Source organism: Canis lupus, chromosome 19 (genome assembly GCF_048164855.1).
Source record: "Canis lupus baileyi chromosome 19, mCanLup2.hap1, whole genome shotgun sequence".
Lineage (NCBI taxonomy): Eukaryota > Metazoa > Chordata > Mammalia > Carnivora > Canidae > Canis > Canis lupus.
In genome coordinates this window covers 39,476,375-39,498,030 of record NC_132856.1, presented here as the reverse complement: position 1 = coordinate 39,498,030, position 21,656 = coordinate 39,476,375, and the positions used below count along the sequence as shown (strand labels likewise).

At 42.3% G+C, this 21,656-nt stretch overlaps 1 protein-coding gene and 1 long non-coding RNA gene across 3 annotated transcripts; one reads left to right on the top strand and one right to left on the bottom strand.

The window, feature by feature from the left end:
- Positions 1–1,567: 1,567 nt before the first annotated feature.
- Positions 1,568–9,201, bottom strand: LOC140610230 (uncharacterized). The gene is made up of 3 exons (XR_012011971.1): positions 8,846–9,201; positions 3,927–4,155; positions 1,568–3,162 (listed from the first exon to the last, which is right to left on the bottom strand). It is a non-coding gene; the product is annotated as an uncharacterized lncRNA (long non-coding RNA).
- Positions 9,171–14,955, top strand: IQCF3 (IQ motif containing F3). Of its 2 annotated transcripts, XM_072786034.1 has the most exons (4): positions 9,177–9,329; positions 9,492–9,536; positions 13,251–13,454; positions 14,506–14,955. In XM_072786034.1, the coding sequence occupies exons 1-4, from the start codon at positions 9,312–9,314 to the stop codon at positions 14,938–14,940; spliced, it is 702 nt and encodes a 233-aa protein (XP_072642135.1). In that variant the 5' UTR covers positions 9,177–9,311; the 3' UTR covers positions 14,941–14,955. The 2 variants fall into 2 exon arrangements, with proteins under 2 accessions (XP_072642136.1, XP_072642135.1); XM_072786035.1 differs by lacking the exons at positions 13,251–13,454; positions 14,506–14,955 and adding an exon at positions 10,292–10,748 and having other exon boundaries at positions 9,171–9,329.
- Positions 14,956–21,656: the final 6,701 nt, after the last annotated feature.

The following is a 21,656-nucleotide window of genomic DNA, read 5'->3' as shown; positions in this document are numbered from 1 at the left end:
ACCCATCCCAGAGCATGCCTTTCATTTGTAGACTAACCAATGCAAGGCCATACCTCTGTTTATCCTGTACCCCAGAAAGCCATAGTCTTCTGCTTTAATCATCCAAGTCAGGTACTAGGCATCTGAGGGCTCCCCAACAGCTTAGAGGTCACAGAGATACTCAAACCATCCAATCCCAAACTGTTTACCCTACCCTGCCTTCCCTTTCCCACTCCAACAATGGTCAGGGGAAAACTGTTTTCTTAGTCCTGTCTTCTGCCTCCTGAACAAACCTGATGCTGCCCCTTGACCCTGGGTGACATGTAGTGACCTCCCCTTTTTTCAGACCTTGGAGTATAATAAATTTTGTTTTCTTGTGCTTCAATTCTTTTTGCGACCACATCTGACAGACCATCATATAGAATAGCATAAAACATGGATCTAATTTAAGTAAAATTCATATAACCATTTTTAGATAAACCACAATATTAACCATCAATGTAAGACTAACAGTTCAGTGGCATTTAGTGCTGTCACAAACAACCACTATCATCTGTATTGAGTTCTAAAACATTTTCATAGTCCTAAATGAAAACCCTGTGCCCATGAAGCCATCACTTGCCAGTACCCCATCCTCCAGTCAATGTCTACCACCAATCTTCAGCCCATTTCCAAAATATTTACCTATTGTGGACTTTTCATATAAATGAAATAAAATCTTTTGTATCTGGTTTTAATATGTTTTTGAGGTTCATCCACACTGTAGCTTGCATCAGCAGTTCATTACTTCTTAAAGACTTATTATTTTAGAGGGAGAATTGCGGGGGCATGGGGCAGAGCAGAGGGAGAGAATCTCAAGCAGACTGCCCGATGAATGTGAAGCCCAACATGGGGCTCAATCTCGTGACCCTGAGATCATGACCTGAGCCAAAATCAAGAGTTGGACACTTAACGGACTGAGCCACCCAGGTGTCCTGTATTTTTCATTACTTTTTATAGCTGATTGGTCATTGTATGGCTAAACCGGCTCTTGTTTATCCATTCATTTTTTGATAGACATTTGGATTACCTTTTGGATACTGTGAATGATGCCACTATGAATATTTAGCATCTACACCATTTTACATTCTCACCAACAATGTACAGGGATCCAATTTTTCTACAATCTTGATGACACTTGTTATTTTCTTTTTTTCAAATTCTAGTCAACTCAGTGTGTGGGAAGTGGTACCTCACTGCAGTATGATTTGCATTTCCTTCATGATAAACAATGTTGGGCATCTTCAATCCTTTTTGGTCATTTGCACACCATTGGGGGAGTCTGTTCTAGTTTTTGAACTTTTCATTAGGTTGTGGCTGTCTTTTTGTGGTTCCAGCAGATGTATAATGAATGAGTACATGATCCTACCAGGCCTTGGATTTGTGGCTTCACCATGGTTCACATCCTACTTTCTAGAAACACCTGTCCCACCATCCCTGAATGAATCTCTCAGGCAACCATCCTAGATCATACATACCCAATAGATGTGTTATTCTTGGGCTCTTTGTTTTTTTTTAAGACTTTATTTATGTGATAGAGAGAACACATGCAAGGAGAGGAGCAGAGGGAGAGGGAGAAGCAGACTTCGCCCTGAGCCGGGAGCCCAATGCAGGGTTTGAGATCATGACCTGAGCTGAAGGCAGACACTTACCAATTGAGCCACCTAGGCACCCTTATTCTTGGGCTCTTTGAATTATTATTTCTCTCTGGCAATGTTTCTGTGTGTGCGTGTGCGTGCGCGTGCACGTGTGTGTGTGTGTGCTGGGTGGTAGAAGGAGAATCTATTCTTGTCTCTCCATTTAATCTACAGATCCCGCTTTATTGGTTTTCATCTCTCTGTGTCTTTCTGCCTATCCTCCATAATTTTGTCTTTTACTATAATTATCTGTTTATGTTCCTCAGTATCTTTCCCCCTCAGTCTTATCCTCCTTCTCTATATATTTGATAATGTCATGTCTCTTTATCTATGTTTTTTCAATTCACTGGATTTTCTGGATCTGTACATTTCTGGTAGAGATCATAAATATTTCACCTGCCAATCCTCAGATACAGTTCTGCTCTTCTAAGCCCTGCTTACTCCTTATTCCTGAGAGCTTCACAAAGATGAAAGGGAGGCACAATGGTTGCCGCTGGATGATCAAGGCATTGACCCAATCCAGGCTCAGCCTAGGATGTGCAAACACTTAGAGGAATATCAGAATACTTTATACACATGGTTCAGGGATGAGCACATGACACAAGCCAGGGCAATGAGTCTTCATTCTGGTACTGTTTTGGAACACTAGGATGGCCAGTTATAAAGACTATGAAACCAGAGCTGCTGTGGGCACCACATGGAAATAGCTAAGAATGGAGCTGACACAGAGGAAAGTATATTTAACAGGTGCCAGGAGAGAGACTAAATCTTGAGGATTCCTTTGAGCCTCTCTCTGGATCCAGCCATGCCTGAGGCTACCATTGCCTATATTATGGGAATTTATTTTGTGAGCCAATAAACCCTCATTTTCACTTAAGTCAGTTTGCTGAGACAGAGAGCAAAAGAATAGAAGATCTCAATAGATTAATAAACACTTAAAAGAAATTGAATTTGATGTGAGCTGGTTTTTAGAAAGTAGTTTTCAAAAATTAGTTTTTGAATTAGAAACTTGGCATAAGGTGTGCCTAGGGAATTATTGACAGTAAGTGTGGAATTATCTCTCACTTAATGTGCCCAGAGGACCAGAATATTCTTGTAATGCTGTGTAGTGTGGTGAAAGGGGAAATTGCCGTAGATTAATAGGTAAATCTTCTAATTATCTAGAATCAGAATGGCCTGAAATGAATCTAATCCTGGATTGGTCACCTATGAGCCAAATATGAAGTTTTTTAATTGGCCTAGTTTAACAAGTCAGCAGGAGGGAGCCATGGGCAACCATCAGCCATTCATGAAACAATTGTAGCAATTGTTTCAATTGCTACAAAATTGAATATTCAATTGGAATAATTCAATTGGAATAAATAAAATTGTCATCCATCTCTTGCCTTCTACTCAACTTACACAAAGTCTATGTGTTGTAGCCTTTACTTCCAGGATAACTTCTGAGTTCTGCCTCCCAAAGAAAGTAGGCAGTCATCCCATGGACATCTTACTGGATGTGTTGGACCTAGGAAAGAAATAGAACAAAGCTTTTCAAACTTTAGCATACATCACAATCATGTGGAGGGCTCATTAAAGCAGACTGCTGGGCCCCCATCCAGCACTTCTGATTCAGTAGAGGGTCCCAAGAATGGGTATTTCTAATAAGTTTCCAGGTGATGCTGTGGCTACTGTTCCTGTTCTAAGGAACCCCATTTTGAGAACCACTGGGGTAGAGCATAACTATGTGGTCACTGTGAATGTCAGCACAACCGAAGTAACAGAGGTTCAAATAAATTGGAGGTTAATTTCTCTTTCCCAAAAAAGTTCAGAAATAGGTGTCTACTCCCAGGATGGAACTTCACAGGGGAAGGAATCCTGGCCCTTCTAACTTGTTACTCTGCTACATATGGCTTCTAAGCCCAAGGTCACTTCATGATTGTAAATGGATTCTTCAATTTCTTTTTCTTGTTGTTTTGTTTTTTTTAAGTAGGCTCCATGTTGGTGGAGCCCAATGTGAGACTTGAACTCATGACCCTGAGATCAAGACCTGAGCTGAGACCAAGAGCCTAACCACCTGAGACATCCAGGCACCCCAGCTACTTCAATTTCAACATTCCCATCCGCAATCCATCCAGCAAGATGGAAAGAGGAGGAGCAAAGCATACTCCTTCTCTTTTAGGGCATATCCTTGAAGTTACACATGGCACTTTTGTCCACAGCTCAAAGGATATAAAGGAAAACTGAATAGAAGGAGAAATATACCATATAGTTATTGATAGAATGACTTACCATTGTAAAGTCATCAATTATCTACAGGTTTGTCTATAAGTTAAACTCAATTCCTATAAAAATTTTGTCTTTGGGATCCCTGGGTGGTGCAGCGGTTTGGCGCCTGCCTTTGGCCCAGGGCGCGATCCTGGAGACCCGGGATCGAATCCCACGTCGGGCTCCCGGTGCATGGAGCCTGCTTCTCCCTCTGCCTGTGTCTCTGCCTCTCTCTCTCTCTCTCTCTGCGTGCCTATCATAAATAAATTAAAAAAATTTTTTTAATAATAAAAAAATAAAAATAAAAATTTTGTCTTTAAGAACTTGACAAACCAATACAAAAAAAATCACATTGAATAAGTGTCCAAAATTAGTCAAGGCAACTTTGAAAAAAGAGACTATAAGGTAGTACAATTAGTTACATTAAAATATACCACAAGACTGTAATAATAACAATTGAGACACAAACTACTAAGAATCTAAAATGAGGAATAAAAATTTAAATAATGATTTGTTGTATTTCCCTTTCACCCCATTTTCCTCCTTCATGTGTACGGTTGGACAATAGTTCTGCATACTTGAACCAGAGAGCATCTAGATGCAGAGATTTCAGTCATGGCTGAAGGCAAAGGTGAAGCACCATACCAAAATGGAGGGATTAATTGAAAGTGAAGCCTCCAGCCCTCTGTGCCAACTCACCTTCCTGAAGGCTTGCAGTCAAGTTTTATTCTACTCTTTGGCTTGAGGTTCTGGGATTCCTTTCTGGGGCATCAGTTAATTATTGCTACACAAATGCTGCATAACAGACTGCCATAAGCCTCAATGGCATGCAAGAGTAAGAATGTTGACCTAGGCTGTATTTAGGTAGGATCACTTGGTTAGGGAAGTCTGTTCCACATGTTTCTCATCCTTCTCCTCATACCAGGTGGCTACCTGAGCACTTCCTTGTTGGCAATGGCAGAAGTGTAAAAGAACAAACATAAATTGGCAAAGACTTTCAAAGCCAAGCCCAAATTTGCATGTCATCATTCCACCTTATTCTCCTGACCAAAGCATATTGCACTGCCAAACTCAAGGCACATGATATCTCCTTATGGGAAGAAAGTACAAAGTTCCATAGGAAAAAGTATGAATACAGGTCCACTAAAGCAATCTACCATAAGCTCCAAAGAATAAAACAAATAAATGCCTATATTTAGGGTCCCCCATTGAGACAAAATCCAACTCTGCCTTATTAACCTATACTGAGGGACACCAGTTAATAAGCCCCACCCTGCGTGCTGAGCTTCCCTTTGGCATTCTAGTGCCATGTTCATACACATGAATAGACAACCAAGCATCATTAACATGAGAGACTGAGATAAAAAGAAAAACAGAATAAAAGGGGTCTTAAAAGAAATAGAGACAATATTGGCAACAAAAGAAAAAGGTTTAAAACCAAACTAACAATCATAACTAATATTCCTAACAAGAGATGATGAATCAATGAAACAAGAATAGTGTGCTATAAAAGGAGAATAGTCCCAGGACAAGAAAGAGCTCTTTAAAGTTAAGACTCTTAAAAATGGAGAAAATCTTCCCAAAAAGTATAATAAAAAGACAGTTAGAAAATAGTGTAGGGGAGCCTTGGTAGCTCAGTTGATTAAGTGTCTAACTCTTGATTTCAGCTCAGGTCATAATCTCAAGTTTGTGAGATCGAGTCCCACATCAGGCTCTGTGCTAAGCACAGAGTCTGCTTGTATCTGTCTCTCTGCTCCTCCCCCACTCATGTGCTTGCTTTTGCTCAAATAAATAAAATCTTTTTAATAAAATAAAATTGTATAGAAAATATTGGAAAATCAGAAGATCAATCTATGATTTGACTAGTAGGATTTCTATAAGTATTAAATTGAGAAAATTGAAAGGTAGAAGTTATTTTTTATTTTTTAAAGATTTTTATTTGATTGTTTCTTGGGTGTTTTTATACACACACACACACATATACACACACACACACACACACAATATATATATTGGAGTTCGATTTGCCAACATATAACACCCAGCGCTCATCCCATCAAGTGCCCCCCTTAGTGCCCATCACTCAGTCACCCCATGCCCCCACCTGCCTCCCCTTCCACTACCCTTTGTTCATTTCCCAGAGTTAGGAGTCTCTCATGTTTTTTGTCACCCTAATTTTTCCCACTCATTTTCTTTCCTTTCCCCTATAATCCCTTTCACTATCTCTTATATTCCCCATATGAGTGAAACCATATAATGATTGTCCTTCTCTGATTGACTTACTTCACTCAGCATAATACCCTCCAGTTCCATCCACGTCAAAGCAAATGGTGGGTATTCGTTGTTTCTAATGGCTGAGTAATATTCCATTGTATATATAGACCACATCTTCTTTGTCCATTCATCTTTCAATGGACACCGAGATTCCTTCTGAAGTTTGGCTATTGTGGACATTGCTGCTATAAACACTGGGGTGCAGGTGTCCTGGCGTTTCACTGCATCCCGTATCTTTGGGGTAAATATCCAGTAGTGCAATTGCTGGGTCATAGGGTGGTTCTCTCTTTAACTTTTTGAGGAACCTCCATACTGCTTTCCAGAGTGGCTGCACCAGCTTGCATTCCCATCAACAGTATAAGAGTGTCCCCCTTGCTCATCAACATATGTTGCTTCCTGAATTGTTAATTTTAGCCATTCTGACTGGTGCAAGGTACTATATTATTGTGGTTTTGATTTGTATTTCCTTGATGCCAAGTGATGTTGAACCTGTTTTCATGTGTCTGTTGGCCATGTGTTTGTATGTCTTTTTTGGTGGGGAGATGATGCCTTGAAATGAAAGAGACCATATCATGTCTTCTGCCCATTTCTTGACTGGGTTGTTTGTTTTTTGGGTGTTGAGTTTAATAAGTTCTTTATTGATCTTGGCTACTAACCCTTTATCTGATATGTCATTTGCAAATATCTTCTCCCATTCTATAGGTTGTCTTTTAATTTTGTTGACTGTTTCTTTTGCTGTGTAGAAGCTTTTTATCTTGATTAAGTCCCAATAGTTCATTTTTGCTTTTGTTTCCCTTGCCTTCATAGATTGATTCTTGTTTCACCTGTAGATCTTTCATCCATTTTGAGTTTATCTTTGTGTATGGTGTAAGAGAATGGTCTAGTTCCATTCTTCTAGACAATCCAATCATGAAATGGGCAAAAGACATGAACAGAAATTTCACCAAAGAAGACATACATATGGCCAACATATGTATGATACATATGGCCATGAAAAAATGCTCCGTATCACTTGGCATCAGGGAAATACAAATCAAAACCAAAATGAACTAGGGGTGGTGGAAGGGCAGAAGGGCGGGGGGTGGAGGTGACTGGGTGGCGGGCACTGAGGGGGGCACTTGACTGGATGAGCACTGGGTGTTATTCTGTATGTTGGCAAATTGAACACCAATAAAAAATAAATTTATTGTTAATAAATAAATAAATAAATAACCACAATGAGATACCACTTCACACTGGTGAGAATGGTGAAAATTAATAAGACAGGTGTTGATGGGAATGTGAAAAAAGTCACCAGGGAGATGATCGTGTGGGAGAAGATATTTGCAACATTTCCATCCAGCAAAGGGTTGTCCACAGAAGTTATACAAGAGGATGATGGGATTCCAGTGGGAAAAAAGGCCAAGGACTAGATCAGGCAACTACACAGAGGTGTCAGAAGGCCAAGATGAGATAACCCTGAGAGCTGAAAGACACGGCCGTACTAGGGCCAAGTGTCATTCCTAAGATGCTACCTGTGTGGATTTCCACAACATTTCTTTAAAGGAGGCACTGTATCGTTCTCTCCACTTTGCCCAGGAGGAAACAGACACCACTGAAAGAGTTGCTCCAGTTCACACAGCCAGAAAACGTCTGTGTCCAGATTGGAGCCAAGTTACCCACCCCGAAGCTCATGCTCTGCACGAATACCTAGTCAGAGAAATGTAAATTAAAACAACAAGGTGACATCAGTTCACCTCCTTCAGTTTGGCAGAAATTAGGAGGTGATTGACAGAGGTTGGACTGGTACTGCCACTGTGGAGAGGAATCTGTCAGCACATAGTAGCGTGGAGGAGCCACCTGTCCCACGACTCAGCAAGTCACACTAGTGTGTGTCCCCAGGAGAAAGCCTTCCGTGGCTGTACAGAGATGCAGGAAGATGCTCCTCTCACAGGACTGTCTGCTGTAGAGAACCGCTGGAGTGACTCAGCAGCGGAGCAGAGAGGAGAACAGGTTATGCTGGGTCATGAGTACACGGGGAGTTCATGATCTGTTGTTAAATCTTGTATATATTGAAACGTTTTCATGATAAAAAGCGTTTTGTGAAGTTGTGCAGGAAAGGATAGGGAAGCAGAGTTGTGCTCTGTAGCACAGTGGTCAGTGGAACTCACAGAGTCACAATAATATAAATACTGTGAGTGGGGACCTAAACTGCAAGTGACCTAACTGAGATGACGCAGGGAGAAAGAGTGGGGTTGTCTGGGATGGAGCAGAAAGCCACATCCTATCTTTTTTGGTGGGGAGCTGATACCTTGAAATGACAGAGACCATGTCAGCATGTTACTGAGGTCTGGAGGGAGTGCTATCTAGGGTCGGTTAAGAGAAGTGAACATGGCTGAGAGATGGGAGTGGGGACAGCCAGAGGCAGCTGGTCTTGGAAGCAAGCCTGAATAACTAAGTGACCCTTTAAAATAGGACCATTGCTACCACCAGAGGAGACTATATTGGGGGACACTCTCTTACATCATGACTCATGTTTGGAAAATTCCTCCAGCCTGCTAAGTTTCAGACACAGAATTGGAAGGGCTTGTTTTGTTTTAAGAAACATCTATTGGTCTGCTAGGGACCAAACAGCTCCAGGAGGACAGGAGGTTACAGCAGCTGGAGGAAGTAGAAATTGACTGAGGTACCTCCATCCTGACCCTTCCTTGGCTCACCCTCCATACTCCCAGCGATGGTCATTAAAAAGACTTCCCCACACACTGAGGAAGGGTATGGTGGCAGAGAAGGCAGGATACAGGGAGCAGAATGAGCCCGTACGCCTTCCTCTGTGCTGTGTAAGCTGTCCTCCTCAGGGGCTGACAACGGGAGGGTCCTGTGGGTGGGCTGAGTAGAGATCATCCTTGGAACAGGACAGATTCACAAGGGCTGTGGTTTCACCAAGGCCATTTGTCCACCCTTGGAAAGAGGGAAGTGGGCAGATGTTTCCTCAGTATCCAACAACTTTGAGCCTGTAGAAGGCTACCGGGCCCTTGGGTCATAGTTGCCCTTGTGACATCATGGCTAACTCCTCCTCTCCTACCCTTCCTGCCTCTGCCAGGGCCAATGGAGCAGCAACCAGAGGGGGTGTGAACACCAGAAACACTGCCCCAAACAATGGGCAGTAAATGCTGTGTAAGACAGACACCCTTTCCCTGGGGGTGGGGAGCTGGCCCAGGGCAGAAGGAAGCACCAGATGACTTCAAAGGAGTCGGAAAGAATGGGGAGGTAGGGCTGTGAGGACTTGGCACAGAAGCTGGCCCTCACTCATGCTTTCTCCCTCTATTCTGACTGCAGAAGTCTGGTCCAGATAAGGATGCACAAGAGAAAGAGAAACTGAAGGTAGGTGGGGCCCAGGAGCACGAGACAACCAGAGATCACTGATTGTCCACCACAAAGTCCTTGGAAGGATCCATCTCTGGTCCCACAGCTGAGGAGTCAACTCAGTGTTGCTCTCCTGTCCCCATAAATCCCCTCCCTCCTCTGAGTGAGCTGTGTTAAGTATGGAGAGACAGCAGAGAGGTGAGGAATTGGGATGTGAACAGGTCCCTGGAAGTTGGGGCATAGCAGTGGGCACCTCAGAGCTGGAGAAGGAGTGGCCCAGGATAAGCAGGATATGGGGGGTAGCTGAGAGGTAGTGGTGGAAATCAAAAGAAATGAGGTAAGGGCAAGGCCTCAAGGGGTCATGGCACGCTGTGAAGCATCAGGAGGCAACATCACAGGCTGGGATGTGTGCTGAGACACAGGCCATAATTGCAGAGGTTCATCCTCGGAGCACCCTTTGGCTCCTCACGCCCACGCCAAGTCTTCTGGATCAGAAGGTGTTTCCATTGATTTCCACGAACTTGTGAAGACCAGAGGGCAAGGATTTCCCCATTTTGTAGATGAGGACCCAGGACTCAGAGGATGAGCCCATGTGTCTGTGGCCACAGACAAGATAGTAGAGGCAAAACCCCACCCTGGACTCCTGGGTCCTCAGAACCACCAGGGGGAAAGGCTGGTTGTTAAGAGAGAAGATCAGAGCTCCTTCGTGGCAGGCACCAGACTGTGATTGTCTGTGACAAATTCACATGGTGTCCTCTGCTTTGCTTGGTTAGCGGCTTCATGAAAAACGCCGCAGAGCAAGAGCCAAGGCGGCTGGGAAGATCCAGGCCTGGTGGCGCGGCACGCTGGTGCGTCGCACCCTGCTGGTGGCTGCCCTCAGGGCCTGGATGATTCAGATCTGGTGGAGAACAGTCCTGTGGAGGCGGGTTCTGAAGTGGCGGCAGGACCTGTTGAAGATCTATGTAATCCAAGAGGAGGCGGCAGTCAAGCTCCAGTCCTGGGTTCGCATGTGGCAGTGCCATCGACGTTACTGCCGCATGTGCAACACTCTCTGCATCCTCCAGGCCCCAGAAGGCTGCTTCGCCTTCCAGACCTTCCGCACCAGTGATAGTCTACAGGAACAATACGAAGTCGTTCCCAACCTACCCGAGTTCCACATTGAAATCCTATCAGTCTAAGTACTATAGGGTGGAGAACTGGCTCCACTGCCCCAATAAATGTCTGACCAGGTTTTGTGTGTCTCAGTGACTCCCATACCACAAAGACCCCAAGAACCTGCCGTCCCTCTTCTATGTAGGGAAAGACAGATATCCCACCCTCACTCCCATTCCTTAGTGCGTATGACCCCTGTTTTGGACTGACAGTGGCCATACGCCCCTGACTATCCAAATCAGAAACTGCCACTTGAGGTTGTCCTCACACATCCAGAGCCAAGTCTCCCATTCCACTGCCCTGGCACCATTCTTGTCTCCTGAACTTCCAATTGTCTGGGTGGTAAGGAGGGCGGCTTTATATTCCCAAAAACTCTGGGGACCTCCACTTATGAGAGTTGCCTCTGAATCCATGCTCTGACAGCCTGCTGTTGCGGGCCAGCTGGGGCTTGCACTCACTGGCTCTCTATTTTGAAGTAAGACATTTGGTTGGCTCTCTTGGGAGGAGTACAGCCCAGAGAATGCTCGGGACGCTGGCCTTAGTGGTGACTGGGCACGAGGTTTTGCAAGTTTTGTGCTAATTTGGATACTGTTTTCTTTGGGAAATAGCATACATTATGATCTTAAGGAAACTCGGCTCGGCCTCCATCCTTAGGACCAGCTTCTCCAGGGTGCCAAAACACAAATAGGGCTCTCACTGCTATCACTGCCACCCTAAGTGTGATATCATGGTTAGTACCTTCAACGTTGTCTGGATGACACTCCAAAGCCCCCTGCCTCTCACCTCCAGTGATTTTCACTTCCATCCTACCTGAATCACCCAGTCCTATAATTGCATCAGAGATTATTGCTTTTCAAGCTGCCTGTAAGGAAGTACCTTTTTTTTTTTAAATCTCCAGTCCATTATAGACCAATTCTTTTGCCCACTCTCACCTCTTGCCAGGCAATGATGTCATACTGTGATTTCATTTTTTTCTCTAAATCAGTTTCTACCTTTTCACCGTATCATTTCCATCCACATACAGCATCTCCTAAAGTCACTCCAGTTTTGCTACCCTTCCCCCTACCTGCACAGAAACTACACTGGTCAAGAGTATTGATTGCTTTTTCTTAATCTTAGCAATAGCTTCATTGATGAGCCTCTGACCTATGAGATGCTCAGTCTTAAAACTTCTTTTATTTCCTCTTAATGTGTATCCCCAGATAACATCATCCAGTCACATGGTCTTAAGCATCTGTTATATCCTGATGACACTCAAAGGTACATCACTATGCCTGATACCTTCTTTGAGTTCCATATCCAAGGTATAGCTTCCTACTTAACATCTTGCTTTGATCTCTAATAGTTTTTTTCAAACAGAACATGGCAGAAACAGGATTCCCACTCCCCAACTTCATGATTCTTTTTTTTTTTAGATTTTATTTGTTTATTTAAGACAGAGAGCACAAGCAGGGAGGAGGGTCAGAGGGAAAGGGAGAAGTGGACTCCCTGCCAAGCAGGGAGCCCAATGTATGGCTCAATCCCAGGACCCCGAGATCATAACCTGAGCCAAAGGCAGATGCTCAACCAACTGAGCCACACAGGCACCCCTCGACTTCATGATTCTATCCAAAAATTTCTTCTCCTTGTGCCTTTACCATTCACCAAATCTATTTGATTCAAATTCCTTTATGAATCCTCCCTTTCAGTTATCTCTATCCATCCCTATTCACATCAGTCCATCAGCAAATGCAGTCATCTGTATCTCTGCAATATGATAATTTCTGCAATATAGAAGATAGTAGGGTTGGAGAAACTGGATCTTACAGACATTGCACTCGGAAATGTAAAATGGAATAGCTGATGTGGAAACAGTTTGTTGGTCTCTCAAGAGTTAAATATAGAATTACCATAAGACCCAGCATTCCACTCTTAGGTATGTATCCAACAAAACTGAAAATATAAAAACTTCTACAAAAATTTCATAGTAGGGGGTGCCTAGGTGGCTCATTTGGTTAAGCGTCTACCTTCGGCTCAGGTCATGATCCCAGGATCCTGAGATCGAGTCCTGTATTGGTCTCCCTGCTTCATGAGGAACCTGCTTCTCCCTCTGTCTCTGCCTTCCTCTCTCTGTCTCACATAAATAAATAAAATCTTTTTTAAAAATTTCATAGTATGATAATCACAAAAAAAGGGTGAACATAACCCAAATGGATGACTGGTTAATCAACTGTAGTACATCTACTACTCAGCAATACAAAGGAACAAACTACTGGTACATGTGCAACAAATTGTATGGATCTCAAAGAAGAGTACAGATCCAAAGTGATAGGACAATTAAGCTCTTAACTATGGGTAACTTAGGGGTTTGCAGATCTGTGGGGATTTGAACCATCTACATCCAAGTCATGGGCACTCAGTGATGTGTAAGAGAGCCACCCAAAATTGCAGGCAGAGGAACATGGATTTCACAGTTAACTGATGATGTGAGTACTATATCTAGGGTCTTTGGGCAAGGCAGGAGCATGTGGTGGATTTGGCACACAGTTGTACAGAAATCATTTACTGATATCTTTCCTTTCTAAACTCTGATTACACAAGGATGAAATCATTAAGAAGGATCCTGATGAAACCACAGCACTGAAAGAGGAAGAGAAGAAAGGGAAACACAAAGACAAAGAAAAAGAAAAAAAGAAAGAGAAAGACAAAGACAAAAAGAAAGAAAAGACAGAAAAAAAGACAAAGAAAGAGAAAGAGACGAAGAAAGAAGAGCCTCTACTTCCAACTCCACCCCCTCTAACTAAGGTAGGTTAATGGAGGCCCTCAGGTTGAGGGGGACTCTTATTCACAACATCTCTGACTCTGGGCCCCATAACATGGCATGATCCTGGAATCTGGCATCTGAACCAGGTTCCATTTGTGAGCAAAATTAGTGCTATGAATGATTCCTCAGGAGCAATAAGCATAAACCGAGAATGTCCCAGGCCAAACAAGATGAATGCCCTATCCAGACTGGCTGGAATGAATAGGGATCCAACTCATCTTTGATTCTCCTCTCCCCCTAGTTTCTTCTTGGTCAGAGAAAGGTAGGTGATTGAGGCACAGAGTTGGTTGTAGGGAGGGGAACCCCTGGCAAGTGGGAATCAGACCATGCTGAGCTAGGGAGTGGAGTGGTGAGGCTGTGTTTGGGGAAGGCATTGCCATGGACAGGGAAAACTGAGTATAGAACTGTGTGTGTGTGTGTGTGTGTGTGTGCGCGCGCGCGCGCGCGCGTGTGCGTGTGTGTGTGTGTGAGTGCATGTGTGCATATGCATGCTAACTGAAGTTTAAGATGTGAGAATCAAAAGAAGTGAAAATGAGAAGTAAATGAGGACTCCATACTGCGTGGAGCAGGGAAACTTCTAATACTGTGACTTGACGGAAGGACACAGCAGGTTGTGGGGTTGAGCGAGAGTCAAGCAGGAAAGGCAAACAAAGGATGCCACTTCTCCAGCCTCCAGGAGGGGTGGAAGGGAAGGAATATGCAAGCCCAGGTAGGTGGCCAGGCCCAGGTGGAACATGGTACATGGTGAGCTTGTTCCAGACAGGCCACCCAGGTCCATGTAATGGTGTGATAGCTAGTGCCAGAATGCTCCATTTTATAGATGAGGACCCTGAGATGCAGGGGACAATGTGATGCGACCAGGTCCATTAAGCAGAGAGGGGCAGGGGTAGGACACCTATCTGGTCTACTGGCTCCCTGCCCAGTGCTCCTGACCTTCTGAGGAAGCTCTTCTTGGCCTGCCCTGGAGCTGAGGTGGGTGGGGAACGTTCCGTGAGAATCATTTCTTTATCTTTGTAACCTCTCTCCCGAAAGAAAAAGAAGCTCCCTGACCGAGAGCAGAAAGCCATAAAGATCCAGGCCTGGTGGCGGGGCACTCTGGTGCGCAGGACATTACTGCACGCAGCACTCAGAGCGTGTATGATTCAGCACTGGTGGAAGGTGATGCTGGCAAAGCTGCTGGAGAAGAGAAAACGAGCAGCCCTAGAGTTTTATTCACAGCAAGAATGGGCAGTGGTCAAGCTGCAGTCCTTGGTCCGTATGTGGCACATTCGCCTTCGTTACTGCCATTTGCTCCACGCGGTCCGTATCATCCAGGTGTATTGGCGCTGGCATAATTGCCACACCCGTGGCTTTTTCCATGGCAGCTATGACCTCACGGCAACCCATCTGGGACTTGAACTTGAGATCTCTCTGGGGTCACAGATATGTCGGATTACAGACTGCATCCCCTTCCCAATAAAGAACTGATCAGGTCTGCTCCAACTCTGTGTCACCTGATCTCTGTCGGTCGAGCTTCAGGAGGTACTAGTGTCAGCAAAGGGGCAGGGAAAATGATGGCAGATACTGGGCATGGAACAGTCAGCTCTGAGGAAGTGGCAGGGGTTGTGTGGGGTCCCTTCTGGAGAAGGATTCTGAGCACCCCGGGCTGGATGAGCAGAGCCTGTAATTGATTAGCAATGACTGCCATGGGTAGGAGAGTTGGGGTTGCAGGGAGGCCAACTCCGCCAACTCCAGGGAGACTCTTTCACAATGTGGTCCCTGGAAATGGTGCCCCCGTAGTTCTGCAACATGGAGGTTGTGTCACCTGATGCTCTTAATTCTTCAGTGTCTTCTCACTAAATTTAGAATAATTCCAAAAGCCCTCCTGTGGACTCCTAAGCCTGCATGGTCTGGCCCTGGCCATGTCACCCTCTCCATGTCCCTCCTGGACACCCTGCTCTTCAAATCTCCCCCACACATTCCCAACTCGGCACTTTGTACTCACTGTCTCCTCCCCTTAGGTAGCCTTTCCAGATGGAGCTCCCCCTCCACTCACGTGTGTCTCTGCTCCATGCTCTCTCCTCGGGGAGACCTTCTTTGACCACCTCATGGAAATGGCTTCCCCACCTCCTACTGTATGTTCCAGTACCTGACTCTGCTTTCCTGTCTTCAAAGTCTCCATCAAGCTTCTCAAGCTTCTCTTACCTCATTTTCTATTTTCTGTTGCCCCCACTAGAGGGTGAGCTCCAGGAGAGCAAGGACTCTGGGTTCAATGCTGTTCCCAGAACCTACATTGGTAGGTTCTCTCTGCTTCTCCCTCTCTCTCCCTTTCCAATATGTTATTATATATATTTTTTTAGGGTCTGTGTATTATGCCATTGTGTCGTCTTTAAAAATATCCCTTTCTGGATTGGGAGAGACTGCCCTTCCTGGGCCAGCCAGTTCTTAGAGATAGCAAGGACTCATCCCAGAGCATGCCTTTCATCTGTAGACTAACCAACGCAAGGCCATACCTCTGTTTGTCCTGTACCCCAGGAAGCCATAGTCCTCTGCCTTAACCATCCTAAGCTAGGTACTAGGCTTCTATATAGTTTAAAGGCCACAGAAATTCTCACACCAGCCAATCCTAAACTGTTTACCCCATCCTGCCTTGCCGTTCCCATTCCAACAAAGACCATGGGAAAAGCTCTTTTCTTACTCCTGCATTCTGCCACTTGACCAAAACCTGTTTCACTGTGGCCCTGTGTGACATGTGGTGACTTCCTCTTTTAGACCTATAAGTATAATAAATTTGGAGCACTAATTAGTAATAAGAATATATATTAAAGAGTAAATTTCCCTGGAAGGCTAAATATATAGTAAAAGTAATGAATTAATTGCTTACAAACCTTGTATGTCAAAACTATGATTTGATATCACTTGTCAGAATGGCTAGAGTCTAAAAGATGAGAAATAACAAGTGTTAGCAAGGATGCAGAGAGAAAAAGGAACCCTCATGCACTGGTTTGGAATGTATATGTCAGAGTTTTGGAGTATGTCCTTAGCCAAGAATTTTATCCACTTAACATATGTTTACAAACATATAAAGCAAAAAAGAATGTATGTAAATTTAGTACAGCATTTGTGGAAAACAACACGGAGGTTACCCAACAAATAAACAGAAATATCATATGATCCAGTAATTCCACTACTAGATATTTACCAAAGGAAAAGAAAAACACTAATTAAAAGAGACAATGCACTTTTATGTTTATTGTAGCATTATTTACAATAGCCAAGATCTGATAGCAGGTCAAGTGTCCATCGATAGATGAATTGATAAAAAATTATGTGATACACATACACAATATGGAATACTACTCAGCCATAAAAAGGAATGATACCTTGCCTTTGCAACAACATGTACGTTCCTAGAGGATATTATTCTAAAGTGAAATAAGTCAGGCAGAGAAGGACAAATTCTATATTATTTTACTTATATGTGGAATTTCCTTGATTATAGGTTTATTTTTATTATTTTTTATTCTGAAACGGCCAGTATGCTTATGAGTAAGATTTGTGTGGTCAGCTTCTGTTCTTTCATAAAACTTCAGATAAAAATCATTTTAGCTGTAACCAAAAACTGAAGTCTTTTAAAAATGGCAGGTGTTAATTTAAAAACAGCATATACTAATTTAGTTTGCTGTGTGATTATGGTCTAATTGAAGTTTCATAAGCTTTCTTTTCTCCTAACTCAGAAAAGTATATGTCAGAGTTTTGGAGTATGTCCTTAGCCAAGAATTTTATCCACTTAACATATGTTTACAAACATATAAAGCAAAAAAGAATGTATGTAACTATAGTGAGCAATATAGTTTTGCTCATATTATCTGATGTTTGCCAAAAGAAGAATAAAAGATGTATGAATTAAATAAAAATAATAATGAAATTAAAATTAAAAAATAAAAAACAAAACACAAAAATAAAGAAACAAGCAAAAAGAAGAATCAGACCTATAAATACAAAGAATAAATTGATGGTTGCTAAAGGGGAAAGGGATGTGGTATACATGAAATCAATGAAGGGAGTGGGAAACGTAGGTTTCCAGTTACAGAATGAGTAAATCACAGAAATAAGAGGTACAGCATAGGGAATATAGTCAATGGTATTGTAATAGCATTGCATGATGACAGATGGTAATTACACTGGTGAGCTGCTAGTGGTGAGCATAGCATAATGTATAGAGTTGTTGAATCACTGTGTTGTATACCTGAAACTAACATTGTGTGTCAACTATACTTAAATAAAAAATAATAAAATAAAATGAAGCTAGTATGAAGGTTAAAAGACAAAAGTAGTAAAAAATAACTATGATTACAATAATTAGTTAAGGGCTACACAGACAAAAAGATGTAAAATGTAAGATTAAAAAGTGTAAAATATGACATCAAAAACATAAAACATGCTGGGAAGAGTAAAAAAGGTGAGCTTTAGAATGGGATCAAACTTGTTATTGTCAACTTAAAGTAGGATATTATAGACATGAGCTATTATATATATGCCTCATGGTAACCACAAAAACCTATGGTAAATATCCAAAAGATAAAGAATAAGTAATATAAACATACCACTAAAGAAAGTCTTCAAGCCACAAAGGAAAAGAGCAAGAAAAGAAGAAAGGAACAGAGAGGAGCTACAAAAACAGCCAGAAAACAATTAACAGAAAAGCAATGAGCACATACCTTTCAATAATTCCTTTAAATGTAAATGGACTAAATTCTGCAATTAAAGGACACAGAGTGGCTGAATGGATTAAAAAAAAAAAAGAAGACCCATCTATATGCTTAGATGTAGAGACACCCACAGAATGGAAGTGAAGAGATGGAAAGAGATATTCTGTGCAAAAGGTAACCAAAAGATAGCTGGAGTAACTATCAACATCTTCTCATTAAATCCATTTACATCAGATGAAATAGACTTTAAAGTAAAAACTGTAATAAGGGACAAAGAAAAGTGTTACATAATGATAAAAAAATCAATCCAACAAGAGGATATAACATTTGTAAATATTTATGCACCCAATATAGGGGTACCTAAATGCATAAAGCAAATATTAACAGACCTAAAGGAAAAATAGACAGCATTACAATACTAGCAGGGGACTTTAACACCACCATTTACATCAATGGATAGATAATTCAACCAGAAAATCAATAAGAAAACATTGGCTTTATTTTTTTTAAACATTGGCTTTAAATGACACGTTAGACCAAATAGAATTAACAAACATACAGAACATGCCAGCCAAAAGCAACAGAATACATGTTCTTTTTTTTAAAAGATGCATTTATTCATTGTCATGATCAGACTATTACATTTAGCAATCAACAGCATGGGTGCAAAAAAAATCTACATTAAAACCCTTTGTTGGGGGGAATCCCTGGGTGGCTCAGCGGTTTAGCGCCTGCCTTTGGCCCAGGGCGCGATCCTGGAGTCCCGGGATTGAGTCCTGTGTCGGGCTCCAGGCATGGAGCCTGCTTCTCCCTCCTCCTGTGTCTCTGCCTCTCTCTCTCTCTCTCTCTCTCTGATAAATAAATAAATAAATCTTTAAAAAAAAAAAAAAACCCTTTGTTGGAATGCTTTATACTTTCCACAGAACAGAAACTAAGATAACCTGTTTTACAATTAGTCACAAATACAGTCCTCAAGTTTTTTGCCCATACACATGAGTATTGTCTAAAACATGTCTTCTTTGTAGCAGCTAGTCCCTGCCACCACTGTGCTTGGCTGAGTTCACAAGTCTGTTGTAACCTGTAGCTTCCCTGTCACTTCTCTGGCTCTCCTCTCCTGCTAAGCTTTGTTTCCTGGCAGTAATTAAAACCTTCTACCACTGCCATAGCTGTTGCTGCTGCTGCCGGAACCACCATAACCACCTTGGTTTCGTGGTTTGGCAAAGTATTGGCCTCCACCACCATAGGGGCCAGAGCTTCTGCCTCCAAAATTTCCTCCTTTCATGGGTCCAAAATTTGAAGATTGATTTTTATAATTGCCAAAATCGTTATAGCTTCCACCACCTCCAAAGTTGCTTCCATCATTACCAAATCCTTTATAGCCATCCCCACTGCCACCGTATCCACCACCACCTCGACTGCCACCAAAACCATCTCGACCACTTAAGTTCCCTCCACGACCAAAGTTGTCATTCCCACCAAAAACCACCTCCATGACCACCATCAAAGTTTCCAGAGCCACTTTGGCCTCTTTGGCTGGATGAAGCACTAGCCATCTCTTGCTTCAATAGAGCTTTCCTTACTTCACAGTTGTGGCCATTCACAGTATGGTATTTTTGAATGACAATCTTGTCCACAGAGTCATGGTCATCAAATGTCACAAAAGCAAAACCTCTCTTTTTGCCACTGTCTCAGTCAGTCATGATCTCAATCACTTCAATTTTCCCATACTGTTCAAAATAATCTCTTAGATGATGTTCTTCAGTGTCTTCTTTAATGCCACAAACAAAAAGCTTTTTCACAGTTAAGTGGGCACCAGGTCTTTGTGAATCTTCTCTTGAGACAGCCCTCTTTGGTTCAACAACTCTTCCATCCACCTTGTGTGGCCTTGCCACACATGGCTGCATCCACCTCCTCCAGAGGGGCATACGTGACAAACCCAAAGCCTCTAGAGTGCTTGGTGTTTGGATCTCTCATTACCACACAGTCCATAAGTGTTCCCCATTGCTCAAAATGGCTCCTCAGACACTCATCAGTTGTTTCAAAGCTCAAACCTCCAATGAAGACCTTCCGCAGCTGCTCACGCTCTTTAGGAGACTCTGACATAGACATGACAGCAGTGGGAGGGGAGACTAACGATGCTTACTCGGCGGCTTCCAGGGGCAGAAAGCTAAATGTTCTTTTCAAGTGCACATGGAATATTTTCCAAGATAGGTCATATGTTATGATACAAACAAGTCTTTTTTTTTAGGTTTTTTAAAAATTTATTTTTTAAAGTTAATATGTGCATAAAAGGAAACTGAAAAACCCAAGAAGCAAAGAACAAAGTCATCCATAATAACAAGCAGTTTATAGTTTGACTTCTAGGTCCTGTGTATCTACACAAACAAGTCTTAATAAATTTTTTTAAGTCTTAATAAATTTAAGAGGATTGAAATCATATAAAGCATCTTTCCTGACTATATTAGAAACTAATTACATGAAGAAAACTGGAAAATTCACAAATATGTGGATATTGAACCACATGCTACTGTATAACCAATGGGCCAAAGAAGACATCAAAAGAGAAATTTAAAAATTCCTTGAGACAACTAGAAAAATTAAATACAACATACTAAAGTTTATGGGATGTAGCAAAAGTAGTTCTAAGAAAAAAGTTCATAGTAGTAAATGTGTACCTTAAGAAACAAGAAAAGTATGAAGTAAGGAGTTTAACTTTGCACCTCAAGGAACAAGAGAAAGAAAAAAAAAATAAACCCAAAATTAGCAGAAGGAAGGAAATCAATATCAGAGCAGAAAGAATGAAATAGAGACTAAAAAGACATTAAAAAATACCAATAAAGCCTGGTTCTTTAAAAAGATAAAATCTAGGGGATCCCTGGGTGGTGCAGCGGTTTGGCGCCTGCCTTTGGCCCAGGGCACGATCCTGGAGACCCGGGATCGAATCCCACGTCAGGCTCCTGGTGCATGGAGCCTGCTTCTCCCTCTGCCTGTGTCTCTGCCTCTCTCTCTCTTTCTGTGTGTGTGACTATCATAAATAAATAAAAATTTTAAAAAAGATAAAATCTAAAAGGCTTACCTGGACTCACCGAACAAAAAACGCAAGAAAGACTCAAAATCAGAAATGAAAAAAATTGTTACAATTGATACCACAGAAATACAAAGGATCATAAAAGTCTACTTTGAACAATTATACAATCTAGAAGAAATTGATAAGTTCCTGGAAACATACAACCTCCCAAGTTGAATCATGATGAAATAGAAAATCTGACTGATTATTAGCAGAGATTGAATTAGTAATCAAAAACCTAGTGGGGCACCTGGGAGGTTCTCAGTTGAGCAACTGACTCTTGGTTTTGGCTCAGGTGATGATCCCCTGATAGGGAGATTGAGCTCCATGTCAGGCTCCACACTCTCCCTCTGTCCATCCCCCTGCTTTCACAGTCTATATCTCTCAAATAAATAAATAAATCTTCAAAACAAAACAAAAACCTC